The sequence below is a fragment of the Vombatus ursinus genome, unplaced genomic scaffold, assembly GCF_900497805.2.
Source record: "Vombatus ursinus unplaced genomic scaffold, bare-nosed wombat genome assembly UNPS02010639.1, whole genome shotgun sequence".
Taxonomy (NCBI): Eukaryota; Metazoa; Chordata; class Mammalia; order Diprotodontia; family Vombatidae; genus Vombatus; species Vombatus ursinus.
In genome coordinates, this window is record NW_020950417.1 from 1,037,316 (window position 1) to 1,054,263 (window position 16,948).

Sequence of the window (16,948 nt, forward strand, 5' to 3'; positions counted from 1 at the left end):
CACACACACACACACACACACACACACACACACACACACACACACACCCATACACAACACACATAGTTGGGTATAGAACCCTATCTAACTCAGCAGGGGAGTAGGAGGGGAAAGAGATAAGAGAAAGGAGGGGAAGGTGATAAAAAGGAGGAAAGATTGCAGTGGTCAGAAGCAAAACAGACTTTTGAGGAGGGACAAGGTAAAGAGTGAGAGAGAGAGAGGATAAACAAACGAAAACAGAATGGAGGGAAAGGCATAGTTAGTAATCATAATTGTGAATGTGAATGGGATGAACTCACCTGTAAAACAGAAACAGGCAAGAGAACAGATTAGAAACCTGAATCCAACAATACATTGTTTAGAAGACACACACTTGAAACAGAAAAGACACACATAGTTAAAATAAGGAGCTGCAGTAGAATTACTATGCCTCAGCTAAAGTAAAAAAGGCAGGGGTAGCAATCATGATTTCAGACAAAGGAAAAGCAAAAACAACCCTAATTAAGAGAGATAATCAAGAAAACTATATTTTGATAAAAGAAAGACAATGAAGTAATAATATCAAAAAATTTTACAATAAATTTCTCAGCTAAATGTCTCATTTTTCAAATATATATATGGAACTAAGTCAAATTTATAAACATAGGAGCCATTCCCCAATTGATAAATAGTCAAGTGACATGAACAGGCAATTTTCAGAAGAAATCAAACCTATCCAAAGAGTTTTATGAAAAAATGCTCTAAATCACTTTCGGTTAGAGAAATGCAAATTAAAACCGCTCTGAGGTACCACCACCTCATACCTATCAGAAATAACAAATGCTGGAGAGTATGAGGGAAAATAATTGAAAAAAAAAAGGAAAAAATAATTAGTGCTAGTGGAGTTGTGAACTGGTCCAACCATTCTGGAGAAAAATTTGGAACTATGCCCAAAGGGTTATAAAACTGTGCATATCATTTGACCCAGGAATACCTCTACTAAGTTTATATTCTAAAGAGACCAAAGACAAAGGAAAAAGACTTATTTGTACAAAAATAATTGTAGCAGGTTTTTTTTGTGGTGACAAAGAATTTGGAATTGTGGGGATGTCCATCAATTGGGGAACAGCTGACCAAGCTGTGGCATATCTTTGGGATGGAACACTTCTGTGCTATAAGAAATGACAAGCAAGATGGTTTCAGAAAAACCTGGGAAGACATATATGAACTTATGCAAAGTGAAATGAATAGAAACAGATCACTGTGCACAATTAGCAATACTATAATGATGATCAACTGTTAAAGACTTAGTTACTCTGATCAATACAACGATTCAAGACAACTCAGAAGGACTGAGAACTGTTATCTATCTCCAGAGAGAGAACTTATGAACCGTGTGCAAACTGAAGTATAATTTTCCCAATTTATTTTTCTTGCTTTTTTTTTGTAACATGGCTAATATGGACATATGTTTTCATGATTTCACATGTATAATAGGTATCATATTGCTTGCTTTCTGAGTGGGTGGGGGAGGGACTGGACAGGGAGAGAATCTGAAACTCAATTTTTAAAGAAATGTTAAAAATAAATAACTTTAAAAAAATAAATATAGTAAGTTTTTTTTAAAGACTAGAAAGATGGGAGTGGGGTGGGATTAGGTTGTGAAATGCTCTGCATGCCAAAAGGATTTTGTATTTGATCCTGGAGTTGATAGGGAGCTACTGGAGTTTACTGAATATGTTGACATAATCAGATCTGCACTTTAGAAAAATCACTTGGGTGGCTGAATGGAGTAGAAACTGAAATGAGGAGAGACTTAAAGCAGACTATTGTAGCAGTCCAGCAGTTAGATGATAAGAGTCTGTACCATTAACAAACTAATGTCAACTATGAGAGGGTTGTCTCTCTAATCAAGTATTCTTAGCCTTACATCATTCAACATTTTTATGATATAATGCTCCATTCGTTATCCTTCTATCTCAGAGAAAGCACATGTAAGAGAAGAATGGAATAGCCTCTTGTATAAACTAGTTGCTAGACTCTTGCTACCCCAGCCACTTTCTTTCTACCTAACTAGACTAGAATGGCTAAAAAATAAAAAATTACAAAGCAGAAAGTGTGGCCTAAGAGATTTTGCTGGCTTCCTTGGCTTTGGCTCATAATCTGCCTCTGATACTTTGTGACCATGAGTGAATCACTTAACTTACCTTCTATAGTGGGAGACAGACACGTATAGGCACACACAAAACAGACAAAGGTATTTTTGGGCAGGGAAGGCACTAGAAGCTGGGGAGTTCAGGAAAGGAACCCTGTGGCACTTGAGCTGAGTTTTAAAGGAAACTAAGGATAAGAGGAAGGAAGGAAGGAAGGCATGCATTCCAGGCGCAAAGGTAGCCAATGTAAAAGCACTTATATGGGAGTAAGAGGTAGGTCAGTTTGGATGGATGTTAGAGTACATGAAGATTAATGGGTATGAACTGAGGCCAGATGGGGAAGGGCTTTGAGTGTCTACATGTGACATGTGATGCTAGAAGTGATAAGGAGCCACTGGAGTTTACTAAGCAAGAAAGTGACACAGTCAACAGAATCAAAACTGCTTCAAACACCCTAACCTTCAAGGTCCTCAACTTACTCATTTTCCATGACCTACTTATCCACTCCATCTCAGCCCCACAAAGACATGGTCATACCTTTGATCTTGCCATCACCTACAAATTCACCACTTTCATGTTCATTGATTCTCAAATTCCTTTATCTGATTATAATTTGTAGTTATTTTACCTCTTCCTCTGCCTTGCAAACCCAAACCCTATTCTTCAACCTCACTGTGAACTCCAATTCCCTCAAAACCTTTGTTCTTTCCCAGGCCATCATCTCTTCATGGACTACACTCTCCTCCCTTCCCTATCTTGACCCCCTTGGTGAGCCAGTTCAACTTTCCTGTCCCTTGCCCCCTTATCTTTTGCCCTGCCAAGCTTCAGCCTGGATTACTGAAAACATCCACTACCCTTCCTCCTACACACATACTGCTGAACCAAGCTGGAAAAAATTATGAAACTGTACTAACTGAATTTTCTACACAGAGATGAAGTTCTCAATACCAAATGTAAAAAAAAAAATGCTGACATTAAAGAATTCTCATTAAAATATGTTTAACCAGTTGATTTCAGAATTCCTATTTAAATTACTCACCTGTTAGAAACACTTAATTATAAGTGTAAACAGATGTGGTCCTTTATATTCGCTACAACTAAAATGATTTCATTTTTAAAATACCTCTTTCCTTGTTTACTTTGTTCAATCAAATCCAATTTCAACTCTGAACATTTTTCTTTCAACTTCTGTAAACTTTGTTCCTTTTCAATCACAGTTTTCTGGCTCTGTTCTAATTTATCTTCTGCTTCCCTATGAAAAGAAGTGAGGTTTTAAGATAATAAGCAAAAGATGAGTTATTTTAGAATTCTGGTATTTTGTATACTTTAACTTAAATAGGGAATTAGGATTGTCTTTAAAAACACTGCAAAGAGAAAAATCTGAATCTGATATCTTTCGAATTAACTTATTCTCTTACTGACTGCTCAATGAGTCAGCATATATCCCTCAAGTTTCAAAATTCAACCCATTAATAAACATTTTAAATGGAAAGCAACATGGTAATGATTAAACTAATGGTTCCCTGAAACTTTAATAACTCCCACGATAGCAATTATTAGTATGCAGCAGTGATTAAGAAAAGACATGACAAAAGCTACCACGAATTTTATTAAGTTTATATTTTATTAAATACAAAATAATCCATATATATTTTGAAAATAGTAATATATTTATATTTTTGTGATTTCATCAGTAATACTTATATTCAGATGCAGACATTTATGGGTTGCTGTGTTTGGGTTTCACAGATATATTTAAACTTCACAAGTCTGACATCTAGCACAGAAAGCAAGGTTCAGAAAATATTTTCATAAGCTTAATATGTATTTAATTCAAGGCAAAACAAATTATTTTGAGGTAGCTAGATAGTGCAGTGGATAGAGCACTGAAGACCTCAGGAAAACCTGAGTTCAAATCCAACCTCAGGCACTTACTGTATGACCTGGGTAAGTCATTTATCCTAACTGCCTCAGTTTTCTCACCCATATAGTGGGGATAATAATAATAGCACATATGGCCCAAGGTTGTTGTGAGGATAAAATGAGATCTTTGTAAGGTGTTTTTCAAACAGTAAAGCACTATATAAATGCTAGCTATTAACGCCAAATGAGTATAAGGTACTCAGCATCACAAACTCACTATCTGCTACTAAATATCAGCCACAATGATATTTTTCTAAAGGCTCAAGAATTTGCTTCCCAGTCTTTCCTGCTACGGTCATTAGCCAGATTTTGGTGTTTACTCATATGACAAAAGTTAGGAAATAGGTTACCATGTGAACCAGAATGGTGTTCTGGGGGCTGGTAAGTAAAGAAAACGACAGCAGGAGAAAATACCACCTATCCAGCTCAGCTTCATTCACAGCCATGTCCTCTACCACCTGGCCCCTATTCTCAACACAGCTCCTGGAATAGTAACATAAAAACACCCTACCCAGAGGGCCCTTTATCCAAAGCTTTATACCTCCTTCTTCTCAAGGCAAATAACTGCCCTCCCCCACTAAAGAGAGAAGGCAAGTTGCCTGAGGTCAAAGTACCTACATTGTTCGTCCTTGTACCCCAGTGGGGGCCAGTAGGGTTTGAGGTATTTAGTAGGGGCTCAATGAATATCTGCTGACTGAATAAAGGAATGAAAGCTGCAAACATACAGTGGAAATCGTTTATTTAGTAGTAATGTTTGAATAAAGTGAAGAAAGGCAATTATATATTTTTTTACAGTGGAAAGAACAAAGTCCATCTCTGCCACCAACTAGTAACCTTTGCAACTTTGGGCAAGTCCCTCAGCCTCTCTGAGCCCCTGTCTCGTCTTCCATAAAATCAGGGGCATCTTCCCTTCCACCTCTAAATCTATAATCTTGGGATTTTAAGCGCTTGTTTTCAACCTACCCATGAAGGATTGACTGCATTGTTTTAAAATGGATAAGAAAATTAACTAGTTGAAACTTTAGTCAGAATTTATAAACTATACAACAGGTTTAGTCTTTTTTTAGCTCAATTACTGCATTTTGTCATGTGGACTAACAACAGTATTCAATTAACTTTTGTGGAAGGGATTAACTCTTTGCCATTAATTTTAATTATACCTGGAGCACAAGACTTGTTTTCAACTACTGCTAATTATATCTCCTCTGCCTACTTACTCTGCATTGAACCTACAGCCTTATCCTAGGCTACAAGTAAAGAGAAAATCTTTTTGCCAAATGAAATGTCTACTTCCTCAGTTGAAAACACATTTTTCATCAAAGATTGGAAAATACTTATTTAAATACCTTTCCACAATCCCCACACAAGTCAAAACCACAATGACAGTAAACTTAAGACAATAAAATCTCTTCAGAATGATAATTGCTTTGCTTCCAAAAGGTGGCGCTTTCCATCACAGGTGTATAACTGGAAGTTAGGAGGTGAACAACTGGGGCAATTGTTCAACTGCCTCTCTAAGCTGTCACATACACATTCATTATTGTATATGAAAATGTCAAAAATTTCCAGACTCTCTGGCACAAAAGTATATGCTACAGATTTTTTTCTTTTTTTGGGTTAGGCAATGGGGTTAAGTGACTTGCCCAGGGTCACACAGCTAGTGTTATGTGGCTAAGGCTGGATTTGAACTCAGGTCCTCCTGAATCCAAGACTGGAGCTCTATCCACTGAGCCACTTAGCTGCCCCTTATGCTACAAATTTTTTTAAAAAAATCTGGGGGATTCACACATGTGGCTCATGATGAGGTGTTTTTTTTTTAAATATTAGCATATTTAGTAAATGTTTACTGAACTTTATGCATATAGGTTTTTCTGATCCCTACAACTCATAGATCACCTTGATGGAATCTAGCCACTGCCCCCAATCCCAATATCTCAACTTCCTCATATGCCTCACTAGAACAGCAGGTGTATCAACCACATCCATCAAGTCTCAAAGAGGACCACAACAGTCAGCCATCCACCTTGCCCCAGACAGACCACAATAACCAGCCAATCAGAAAGCAGCACCAACAGGACCTAAAGTAGGATATCTGACCACTAAATCACAGCCTAAGTGGATGTCTATGTAGTAATAGCAAACAACAGTCCTAAGGTGAACTTATGATGTAGAGAGGCTTATTATAACATCATTATCATACAATAATGCCCTCTCAATGGGTTTTTCTGTATCCAATCTGGGTAACCGCATGCACAGTTCCAACAAGGTTAGGGCCACTCCCATAGCAATAAACCCCGCCTATATTTTAATATTCATATATTCTATAATGACATAATTGCATCTTTTGCTCTATAAAAATCCCTGTCTTGCTTTGGATAAGCTGCTGGTTCCTTCTTGGAGCATAGCCCACTTTCTAAGAGGTGTAATTCTCAATAAATGCCTTTGTTTGGGTTGGTGGTCTGAGTCTGTGAATTCTTTTGAGATGTCTCCACAACACACCTTGAACTTCAACAACCTCACCCAGATGCTTCCCAGCTTCTTCAAACTCCATTAATCTGATCACATCTTCTTCCCTTTTAGTCTCTGGTTTCTCTCTTTTAGAGAATTAAGTAAGATTAAGGAAAGATGAGGAGAGTAAGAAGTCTCAAAACATCCCATTTGTGGTTTGCTTGGTGTTTTGCCAGTGAAGATAAGTATTCTCTATTATATGATGGTACAAAATGTGGCAAAAATAAGGTACAGAATTTAATATATACCATATCTCTCTAATTATTAGAAATGTGTATATTTTAATGAAGTGGCACAAGGTACAAATATATCATCACACTTAAAAAAATGCATTATAATAGAAAGGAAGGCTCTGAAGATTAGATTCAGTGAACACTGGGCACTGTTTCTAAAAATACTGAAAGCTACTGACCATTGAGAATGTGCTGGAAAAAACAAAATTTAGTAAGGCCATACATTTAAGAAAGATAATGATGTAGAACGTTTCTTATTTTCTACCTCAAAACTTTATCTTGGGCTGAAACTTCTGCTTCCAAATTTGTAATCTGTTCTTCTAAAACTGGGACGCTAAAGGACTGTGATTGAGTACTTTCAAGAACACAGATCTGAAATTAAAAAAAAAAAAACATATTTAGTCTCTCTGAGCCTTAGTTTCCTTATCTGCAAAATGAGACTGAGCTAGATCAGAGCTCCACAGCCCCTCCCTCCACAAACACCTTGATGATCACTCATAAAATGGATAAATGTAGTAAGTTTTAGAGTAACCACCAATCTCTTTCCTTTAAAGACCTAAGTATCAAAAGAAACAACCCTGTTCCCCTTCTCTTCCTTCATTGACCTGAAGGTCATATTTACTTACCTTATTTACTTATTTAACAATTCAAGTATCTCCAATTATCTGGGCAGAGATTGTGTGGGGTGGGAGTACACAAAAAGGAAAGGGAATCAATTTTCCATTTCCCCAGAGTATATGATGCCAACCCCTTGTCCTACTCTAAAAAGTTCTAATTGGTGTAATACAATTGCCATAAATAAAATTCATCAAGGAGCAAGCAATACTAAATCAAATACAAGAATAATGTTTTCCTTTAATCAGGAAATGTAAAAAAAGAGTAGTTAATTACCTTTTGCCCTAAACACAAGGATTTACCATTTTAAGATACATACTTTTGTTCTTGATTGTGTCAATTCAAAATGGAGAGATTCTATTTTATTCATTAGCATATGATTCTGAGAGATCAAAGAAGCATTATGTTGCCGAAGTTTATTCAGTTTCTCCCGAAGGCCTTTATTTTCCTGATCCACACTTGTGTTAGTGATAGAAGACACAACATAAGACTAAAGCAAGAAAGAAAGTCATCTATTTTGGATCATCTTACTTCAAAAATCAAAGTCATTATACATTATAAATGAGAAATAAAGATTAACAACAGTTTTGTCAGTCAATGAGTGCTAACTATTTATTTACAAATAGGTCCAAAAATGAAGAGTCAGTCTAGGTACACTATTTTCAAATTACATTAATTAATAAATATGAACTAGATAAAGTATTTAACTAGGAGAATATGGTCTCCTGAATCCCACAGAATAGAAGAAAGAGTACTAGATATGGCTATTGGTACTGCTCACTACCTGTGTGTAACCTTGGCTAAATTGTTTAACCTCTTTGTGCCTTAGTTTCCTTATATGTAAATTAAGTGCCTTAGACTAGATTTCATCTCTGATGTGACTTCCAGTCTTAAATCCTGTGATCCTTCATAGCATTTGTAGGAATTTAGGTTGTAAACAAAAGTTACTTCTATCATCTGGCTTGAATCAATTCATTAAACTAGCCATGCATATTCCTTAAAAAACAAAATTGTCCACTAGTGTTCTCAGAATTGGAAAAATTGTGAAGGAATAGTAGGTAATACTGAGCACTAAATGTCTAGTAATTTCTGAATCCTAAAGGTAACAAGTGTAGTAATAATAGGGTTTGCTATTAAGAAACAATTACTCCTGGTAACTGCCACCATAATCAAACAATAAAACCAAGTTCTAAGCACCCTAGCTAGCATCACAGGTGGAGGTGGGGATGGGTTGGAAAACAAAGAAACAGATGGCAAGGCCCTTGCCCTCATGCAGCTAAAATTTAGTTGTGCAAATAAACTATGTACATACAAGAGAACATGACTAACAATACACAAAAGTTTGAAAATATCACTGCACTAAAACAGATACTTTTTAGGCAGCAAATATGAACAAGCATTGTAGTGTCTTTGTGCCCAAAACTATACCAGAGTTCTGAGAAATACAACACATAGTGACAGTCTCTATAAAAACCATAACACATTCAGAGAAGAAATATTTTACTCAAATAATGCTAAAAATAATAATAACCTTGTCTCTTGATTTTCTTTGGAGATCACTATTGCTGTAAGGCATTTTACCAACGTTTTTATGAGTAGAATAATTTACAAATCCAGGGTGGAAAGACTGAACAAGATCATCCACTGAGAGTTTCTCAAACCTTGTTGGATGGATGCTGTTCTCAGAACTGTCGCCTGGACTACTACTAGGAAAAAAAAGAAAAAATTCTTCTAGTCCTTAAATAAATACATGAAAAAAGCTCTTAAGTTCACAGAAATGAAAATAGAAAACAAAAGGAAATATTGGATTCACATATTTGAAGTTATTGGTTCTTCTATTTATTTAAATTTTATGTCTTTAAAAATTAAAATTTGTTTTGAAATTGTAAACCCCAGATATTTTCCAGAGTGTATGTTTCAGATTGCTTAGGATCGAAATAACAGTAATAATAAGCCTGCTGAAATATAGTGTAGCATAACAGCTAGAATACGACACTTGTGTCCAAGCTCTCTGTGTGACCATGGGCAAGTTACTCAACCTAAGCTGAGTTACAGAACAGCTGAGATTTGCCTCCTAGAGTATTAAAATAAACACCTGCTTTAGTCTTTGTACACAAATTTTAGATCACAATTCAAAAAAAATTTTAACATTTATCAAGCACGAATTCTGTCAAAGCATTCTTCTAGATAATTGAGAGGCACACACAAAAGTGAAAGTCATTGCCCTCCCTGCAAGGAGCTTACCCCATAAAGAGATGGGAGATTGATGTGCTCTAGGAAAGTATAAACAGACAACACTTTGAGCTTCAGGAATCCAGGGAAAGGTACAAAGGAGGTGGTGCCTAATGTTAAAAGGATTCTAAAAGACAGAGATGAGAAAATACTGTGGCCATGCGGACAAGAGACAGACTGATTTGTTAAGGGAACACCTAACAGTTCAAGTTTGTATGAAACACAAAATATTTTAAGAGAAATAATGTGAAAATAATTTGGAAAAATAAAATACGGTCAGACTATAGGTGGTTTAAATGCCAGGTTACAAAATTTACATTATACAAAGAAAGTCTGACTGAAGGGATTTTTTTTGTTTGTTTGTTTAAGCAGAGGAATGCCATGGTCATACTTTTCTTAGGAAGATTATTAAGCAGTTATGTGTAGGATGGATTAGAGAGGAGAAAATCTGGAGGAAGAAAGAAGACCAATTAGGAGGTTATTAAAATAGTTCAAGGGAGATATGATGAGGGCCCCACATGTCCAGATCTTAGTTTTCTCATCTATAAGGAAAAATATGATCTCTAAATCTAAAATTATTTGATTCCATGCTACAATTTTCTCTTAATATGAATGCTTTTCAAATATTTCTATTTTTTATTGTGGGTTAACTGTTTTTTCCTAAGTTGGGAAGGAAAAAAAACATTCAAATTTTTAATTTTCCTGGTATGACAATAAATTTAGGCATAACATACATAATTCTAGAAATTATCTATCATTTACCTATTAGAAAGCTCTTCTCCTAAATTCTGTAAACTCCATTCTGTTTTCTCCAATTCATTTCTTAATGAAGCAACATTTGCTAACAGATCTTCATTATCTTTCTGGTAGTATTCCAGTGAAACGGGTTCCACTTGGCTGGGGGGAAAAAAGTCACATTCTTCTATTAGCTTTCTTGATAAGTCACTTTAACCTCTCTGGACTTTAGTTCCTCACCTGTAAAATGAAAGGGTTGGACTAAATTACCTCTAAAGTCCCTTCCACTTCTAAGCCTATATTATCCTCTAATTACATGCAATTTTGTATGAATAAAAAATGCTAGTGTTCAACATGAGCAATTCTTTGATCTGGTAACTTCCAGATTAAACTGAGACTAGTCTAACCTATTTTTTAACTTCAGCTACTCTAAAATCTTTCATAATATAGTGCACTTTCTATATTACTTAAAAGCTTCAAGTCAATGAAAAATCTGAATGACATAATCATGCTGATAAACTAATTTATTATCTAATCCAAGTTCTTATTTGTCTTTAACTGTTTGGTTTTATACTTATCTATATTTGTGCTTTATAGATACCATTTTCAACAGTAGTTTCCTGAATTTTTTTTTCAAAATTAGTTCAAATATTCCCCTATATAGAAAACTTGATCTTTATCACATATATTTATAGAGAAAAAGGAATTGAGGAAGTTTGTGTAATAAAATGTCATGACAAAGATATACAAAATGAAGCCTCATCACATTGTTACCATCACTGCCAAAACCATTCAGGTCAATACTGTTTTTACTTTTGGAAGTTCTATCCAAATTAGAAAAGGTTAATCTTTGATAAGCACCTCTATAATGAATATTGCATCTTTGAGAGCACTAAAACTTTCCCCAACTGAATTCATCTTCCACAAAATACCATTTTCTGCATAATAATAGTTGAGTGATAAAGAAGTTGTATTAATTTAGGACTGTGATTCTTTTCTTTTACAGCTTCCTTCCTAATATTGAAATTAAATTGCTCATTCACCCACTTAAACAATCTCTTAACACTCTTATCAGCATGTCAGGGACTTATTATGGCACCCCTTCCCCTAATTCCCTCCAAAAAACATGGAGACAATATACCTACTGAAAAAGTGAGGGAACAAATAGTTTACAAGCCTAATAACTAGTAACTAATGCCAAATCATTTTCATTGGAAATTTTCAGAGTAACTTCACAAACACCAAAAAAATACACTCTGGCAGTGAGTAAGTTGACATTGTTTTTTCTTAATACATGAAATAACTGGACTCTTTTCAATTCTCAAAATTTGTTTTTGGCTTTAATGAACTTTTCCAGAGAAAATGAGTTGCCCAAAGGTCCCTTGCCCACGCTGCCTTACCTTTAATTTTAACATGGTCCCTAGTTCCCTGTGAAGAAAAAAGGAAATACAGGAAAACGTTGGATAAAGTTAAAGATAGGGAAGACCACTGGAATCCAACACTAAAACAGAAGTTGGTAGCTACTTTACTATATTTTAACATACACATATATTTAATGTAAAACTCTTTGGTTCTCCTAATTATTAACTAATAAATTTGAAGCCTATTGGCATATGTCCACACGTGAAACTATGCATAATGTACATATGTGTGTATGTATATATATGCACACAGAGATTCTTGGTGGATCATTTTCAGGTGGATAGGTTACTTTTTTCCCCTCACAACTATTATAGGGTCAATTCCTAAATTGGCTTCCTATACAATTACATACAAAGGTGACAATGACTCCTAAGGAATCAGTATTTCCCTCCCACTCTTCTACGTCATTTCAAAGTCCAAGAACAATGAATTTATTCAAGATGACGGCAGTCTCCCCCTACCCACATCCACCCGTGACTGTGGCCCTTCCCAGCCTCAATAACATTCGTCTCTCTCTCTACCCAATCCCGGCAGAACTTGGTATAATCGATTGACAATGGTAACTAAGACGATTTTTTCCCCTTCCCTCTTCCAAACAAAACTCTTCAGGCTCTACTCTTTCCGAGGAGGGCAGAATCCACCACAGACACACACCTTAAAGAGGCTCTCGGATGGAAACTGCTGAGAGCTGGGGAGGAAGAAGATGGGAAATTCTCCTTCAGCTCCCAACTAAGATCTGAACCAGACCCAAAGACGTGCCTCGAGGAAGCAAAGGTGGTAGTAATCTGGCTTCTCCCTTTTCGAGGGGAAAGAGAGCCAATCCTATCGCGATCCGACCACCCCAGCGCGGCGAGGGAGCGATGGGAGCCGGAGTTCATGGTTTCCCTCTGGCTGACAACGGCGCTCTCGTCAGGCCCGGCTCCAGGTTCAGTCTCTCCTGGACCAGCGCTAATCGCCCCCCACCGGGGCGGTATTTGATGACGGAACCTAGCCCCGTAGCAGCGAACACCTCTGTTTCTCCCCTGCCCTCAGTCGCTGCGGCCTCTCTATTAGGCCCGCTTGGGAAAGGTCCGAGCTACCGCACCAAAGCTCCCCTTCGCACGCCTCCCTCTCCACCTCTGATTTGTAACAGCCGCGAGAACCGTTAAAAACACCCCCCTTCCCGACTCTCCTATTCCGCGCAAGCGCAAGAAGCATCCGGGATGCTGCTGGAGCGGACAAGGCCTTTCGGGGACTGTAGTCCACGGAGCTCGTCCAAGTTGCGCCCTTCGGCGGCCCTAGGAACTACATTTCCCACAATTCTCCCACGAGGACAACGGCGGAAGGGGGAAACCTGAAAGGTCCCTTCATTGGGGCGTAACTTACCCAAAGTCCTCGCCCCGAGTGCGTTCTCACACTTACTCACCAGGAGGCTTGGGCTGTAGACGGTTGCGGAGGCGGCGGAGGCGGCGGCGTGGAGGTCTCGGGCGCCGGGTAGAGAGCGGCCGTGGCTCCAACTTGTGTTCCGCTCCCATGACCGGACGAGAAGTGGTCCTTGGTGACAAGAGCTGCTAGGTCTAGGGCTGAGACTGTGAGTGGGGCCGGCGGGGGCGGCCGAGCGGTATCGGGAGGCGACCTGTGGACTATCGCCCGAGACACCAAGCCGACCCTGTTGGATCGCGTCCAGTGAAGAGAGGACGCCTCGTACCGCCTCAGGAAGCCGGAAGGTACCGCGTCTGTCCAGCTGCAAACCTCGGTCAAGATGGACGAGCCCGGGGTCTGGATCCCCTTCTCTCTGCTCTTGGCCGCGGGCCCACTGGCGCTGCTGCCGCCTGCGGTGTCGGGCTTCTCGCCTTCGCTGGACAGCGACTTCACCATCACCCTTCCGGCTGGCCTCAAGGAGTGCTTCTATCAGCCCATGCCCCTCAAGGCCACGCTGGAGATCGAGTACCAGGTAAGCGGGGGCGGACCGCCCGCCGCCGGATGACCCCCCCCACTCCCACCCCCCGCACCTCTGGGACGGCCTGGGACGGACGCACCTCTCTCTGCACTGATGGGGTCAGCGGACTACATTCTGGGAGGCGAGGGGCCTCCCCTAAATGCAGCCGCCACCTCCCGGGGGTGCGACGCGGGGGCCTGTCGCCGCGTCATCTGGCAGGCGGGGAAGCCAAGCGGGCGTGACCCGGACTAGACCATCCGCCTTTGCCCCAGTGGGAACCGGGCTGGAATTGGTGATGTTCATGACTTTCCCCTTTGTTTCATAACATGCCCGTAGCTTTTCCTGCCAGCACTTGCATGCATGTGTGCTAGGGCTATGGTTGAAAGTTGCAGGACGGTGAGACACGTTGTCGTTGGGTTATTGGACGAAGGGGTTAACATTCCCCTAAATTTCTCCCGCTCTCTTCTTCCCCGAAGTCTTTTGCTTCAGTAAAGCATTCTTCCCTTGTGACCATATGGTGGTTATCCCTGCCTTAAAGTTGGATGCTTTGGGAAGTTGTCCATTTTTTGCCCTAGCAACTGCAGTAGATTTTAGTTAATGGAGTGAGCCCCTCCTTCCCTCCCTCGTTTCCGTGTTACCTGTTTTCAGAGTGTCAACTTCCACTTGAGTTTTGTTCACTGCAGCAAAATAGAGGAAAGGGAGGAGCAAATCTCGGGCCTTTATAAGAAATTAAGAATTTAATTTAAAAAATTAAGAATTTTAAAAGAAATTTGTAAATTCTTACAAATGTCATGCCTTTGTGCTTTAATTTAGCTTCTGTGGATGTTTGTCTTTGGCTTTCTCCCTTCCCCCTCCACCCTTTCTTTGGCCTTTTCTCCAGAGACTGATTAGAATTTTATTTAGAACATACTGGAGGAGAAAATAATATCATCGTCTAGTTTTGGGGGCAGCAACTGAAAACGAATATACTTTTCTGTTTTGCTTTTCTTTATTCATGTTTTTTGCTTCAGTCTTCAAGGCCAAGTCACAGAAGAGCAAACTGCATCAAAGTATTTGTTGTTAGTAGAATCCAAGTGTGACTGAAATGCATGCTGCTTCTAGGCTTCCTTTCAGTTTGTGAGTTTGTAAAAGCAGAATCCTTTAACTTTCTCTAACTAAACACACTAGAAAAAAAATTAAGCAGAAAAGAGCAAAAAATAAGAACATTTTTTATCTACATTTAGAACAAGATCAAAAATTTTCTGGTGCCTATTTTCTCACTGCAGAATAGGCATTATTACCAAAATGAGCTTATTTATAAAGAAATCATAAATTAAATTTATTTTTCTAGAGGCTAATTGTTCAGTTTAATCAATAAATATTAAGCAACTACAATGTAAAGGAAGCTACTTTGCTACGTGCTGGAGATAAAAAGTCAGCAACAAAAATAGTTCCTTCCCTCAACAGGCTTATTATATTCTGCTCTAAAGGATTTATTCTTCTATTTTGCAATCTAAAAGGTCTGCAAGTAGTATGATGAATAGTGAATTGAGAATGAGGGAAAGAGCACTAAGGGAGAGAGGGAGGAGCTGTGATTCATGGAAGGCTTCACAGATTAGGGGCCACCTAAACTAAGCCTTGAAAGAAGACCAGGATTCTGAGTGGTGGAGATGAGGAAGTAGTGCATTCCAGGCATGGAGATGGTTTGTGCAAACACACAGAGGCTGGAGATGAAACATCTAGTTCCAGGAACTAGTAGTAGCACCCTACTACTTTTAACTGGGTCTAGTGTGAGATAAGGTTGGAAAGGTGGTCAGCACCCTGATTGTATGAGGACTTCATTGTCAGAGAAGGAATTTATATTTTATCCTCATGGCAATGTGGAGTCACTGGAGGTTTTTTGAGCAAGTCAGCAGGTGACATGATCAGACCTTTGCCTTAAGATTATTTTGGCAGCATATGGAAAATGGAGTGAACAGAGAAGAGACTGGAAGCAGGGAGACCAATTTAGAGACTCTTATGGCATTGTAGGGGGAGGTAGTGAAGGCCTGAACATTTCATATGGTAGCCACATGAATGGAGAGAAATAGATGAATGGAATAGATGTTTTAGAGTAAAAGCCAAAAGGCTAGACATCTGATTGGAAATGAGGTCTGAGAGAGAGGGAAGAGTGTCAGAGATGAACTTGGGTGACCAAGAGGTGCTTCCTCTATGTGGAAATAGGGAAGTTTGAAGGAGGAAAGGAACTTAAAGGGGAAGATGAGTTCTGTTCTGGTCATGTTGAGTTTGAGGTGTGCATTAGGTGCTTGATAGTGCAAATATATATAGATATAAGCCATCTGTATAGAAAGCATGCATTGAATCCAGGCAGCAGATTTCAGAAAAGTATGAAGAGAAAGAAGAAAAGAGGGCCCAGGAGCCTTGGAAAGAAGGCAGCTGTGCTAAGGGAAGGGAGGAAAGTGTTAACAGGATTTTACTGAGCCAGTCTTTAACCTGAGAATGAGAAAACAACAGGCCAGAGACAAAGTGCCAGCAATCCGGTAGCCATTTCATTAATTAGTTTCATTATGAGGGACAGATTTGCAAATCAAGAATTCTCCTGATCAGAATTCCACCTTGCTGAAGTGAAGACAGAAATTATATACATACATCACCAGTGAGAAGGGAGTGGGGGAGGTGGCTTATTCCCAGAGCCAGAGTGTTTTCCCATGACAAATCCACAAATGGAAAACAATACAATTATGGAGCCCTGTGGGAGCAATATCACTCGAGTGCTTGGGGGTCATACTTGGTGGGTCATGGGACCAGAGTTCTGTGACGGGAACAGGTTCTACAGCCTTTGATTTGCTTCACTTCAGGTACATAGACCGTGTTCGTGAGCCTTGTCAAAGTTTGATTGGTCATTTTAAGCGGCATTGTAAATCTGACTCACAAGAGAGGCAATTCTGAAAAATCTAATTTATTAGTATATTCATTACACATATATCAATTATGATAAAAATCATAATTCCCTCCACATCCCCTCCTTTGGGCCAAAAAGGTCAGAACAACCCTTGGAGGCGAATAAGGAACATTCATTTGAAACATGATTTTGAATTTTATGTAAAAATAAGCAAGTTACAAGTTTAATGCCAAGGTAGGTGGCAAAGCAAATAAAGAAGAAATATCAGACCAGGGAGGGCAGAATGGAGAATGCTGCCAAGGTTTTTAGGCAAGCAGGAATGTAGATCAAAGGATGAGAGAGAAACATG

The 16,948-nt window shown here is 38.9% G+C and overlaps 1 protein-coding gene across 9 annotated transcripts in view; it reads right to left on the reverse strand.

Moving 5' to 3' along the window:
• Positions 1-13,695, reverse strand: part of CCDC18 (coiled-coil domain containing 18) — an 89,549-nt gene extending 75,854 nt beyond the window's left edge. For 4 of the 9 annotated variants that reach the window (XM_027854834.1, XM_027854839.1, XM_027854837.1 and 1 more), the window contains exons 1-6: positions 13,206-13,695; positions 10,406-10,540; positions 8,943-9,117; positions 7,731-7,901; positions 7,062-7,168; positions 3,256-3,384 (exon numbers count right to left, since the gene is read on the reverse strand). In XM_027854834.1, coding sequence (XP_027710635.1) covers positions 3,256-3,384; positions 7,062-7,168; positions 7,731-7,901; positions 8,943-9,117; positions 10,406-10,540; positions 13,206-13,657 — 1,169 coding nt within the window. In that variant the 5' untranslated portion in view covers positions 13,658-13,695. Of the gene's footprint in view, positions 1-3,255; positions 3,385-7,061; positions 7,169-7,730; positions 7,902-8,942; positions 9,118-10,405; positions 10,541-12,454; positions 12,867-13,205 lie in introns of those variants that run through there. The other 5 variants (XM_027854836.1, XM_027854835.1, XM_027854840.1 and 2 more) reach the window with 4 other exon arrangements.
• Positions 13,696-16,948: the final 3,253 nt, after the last annotated feature.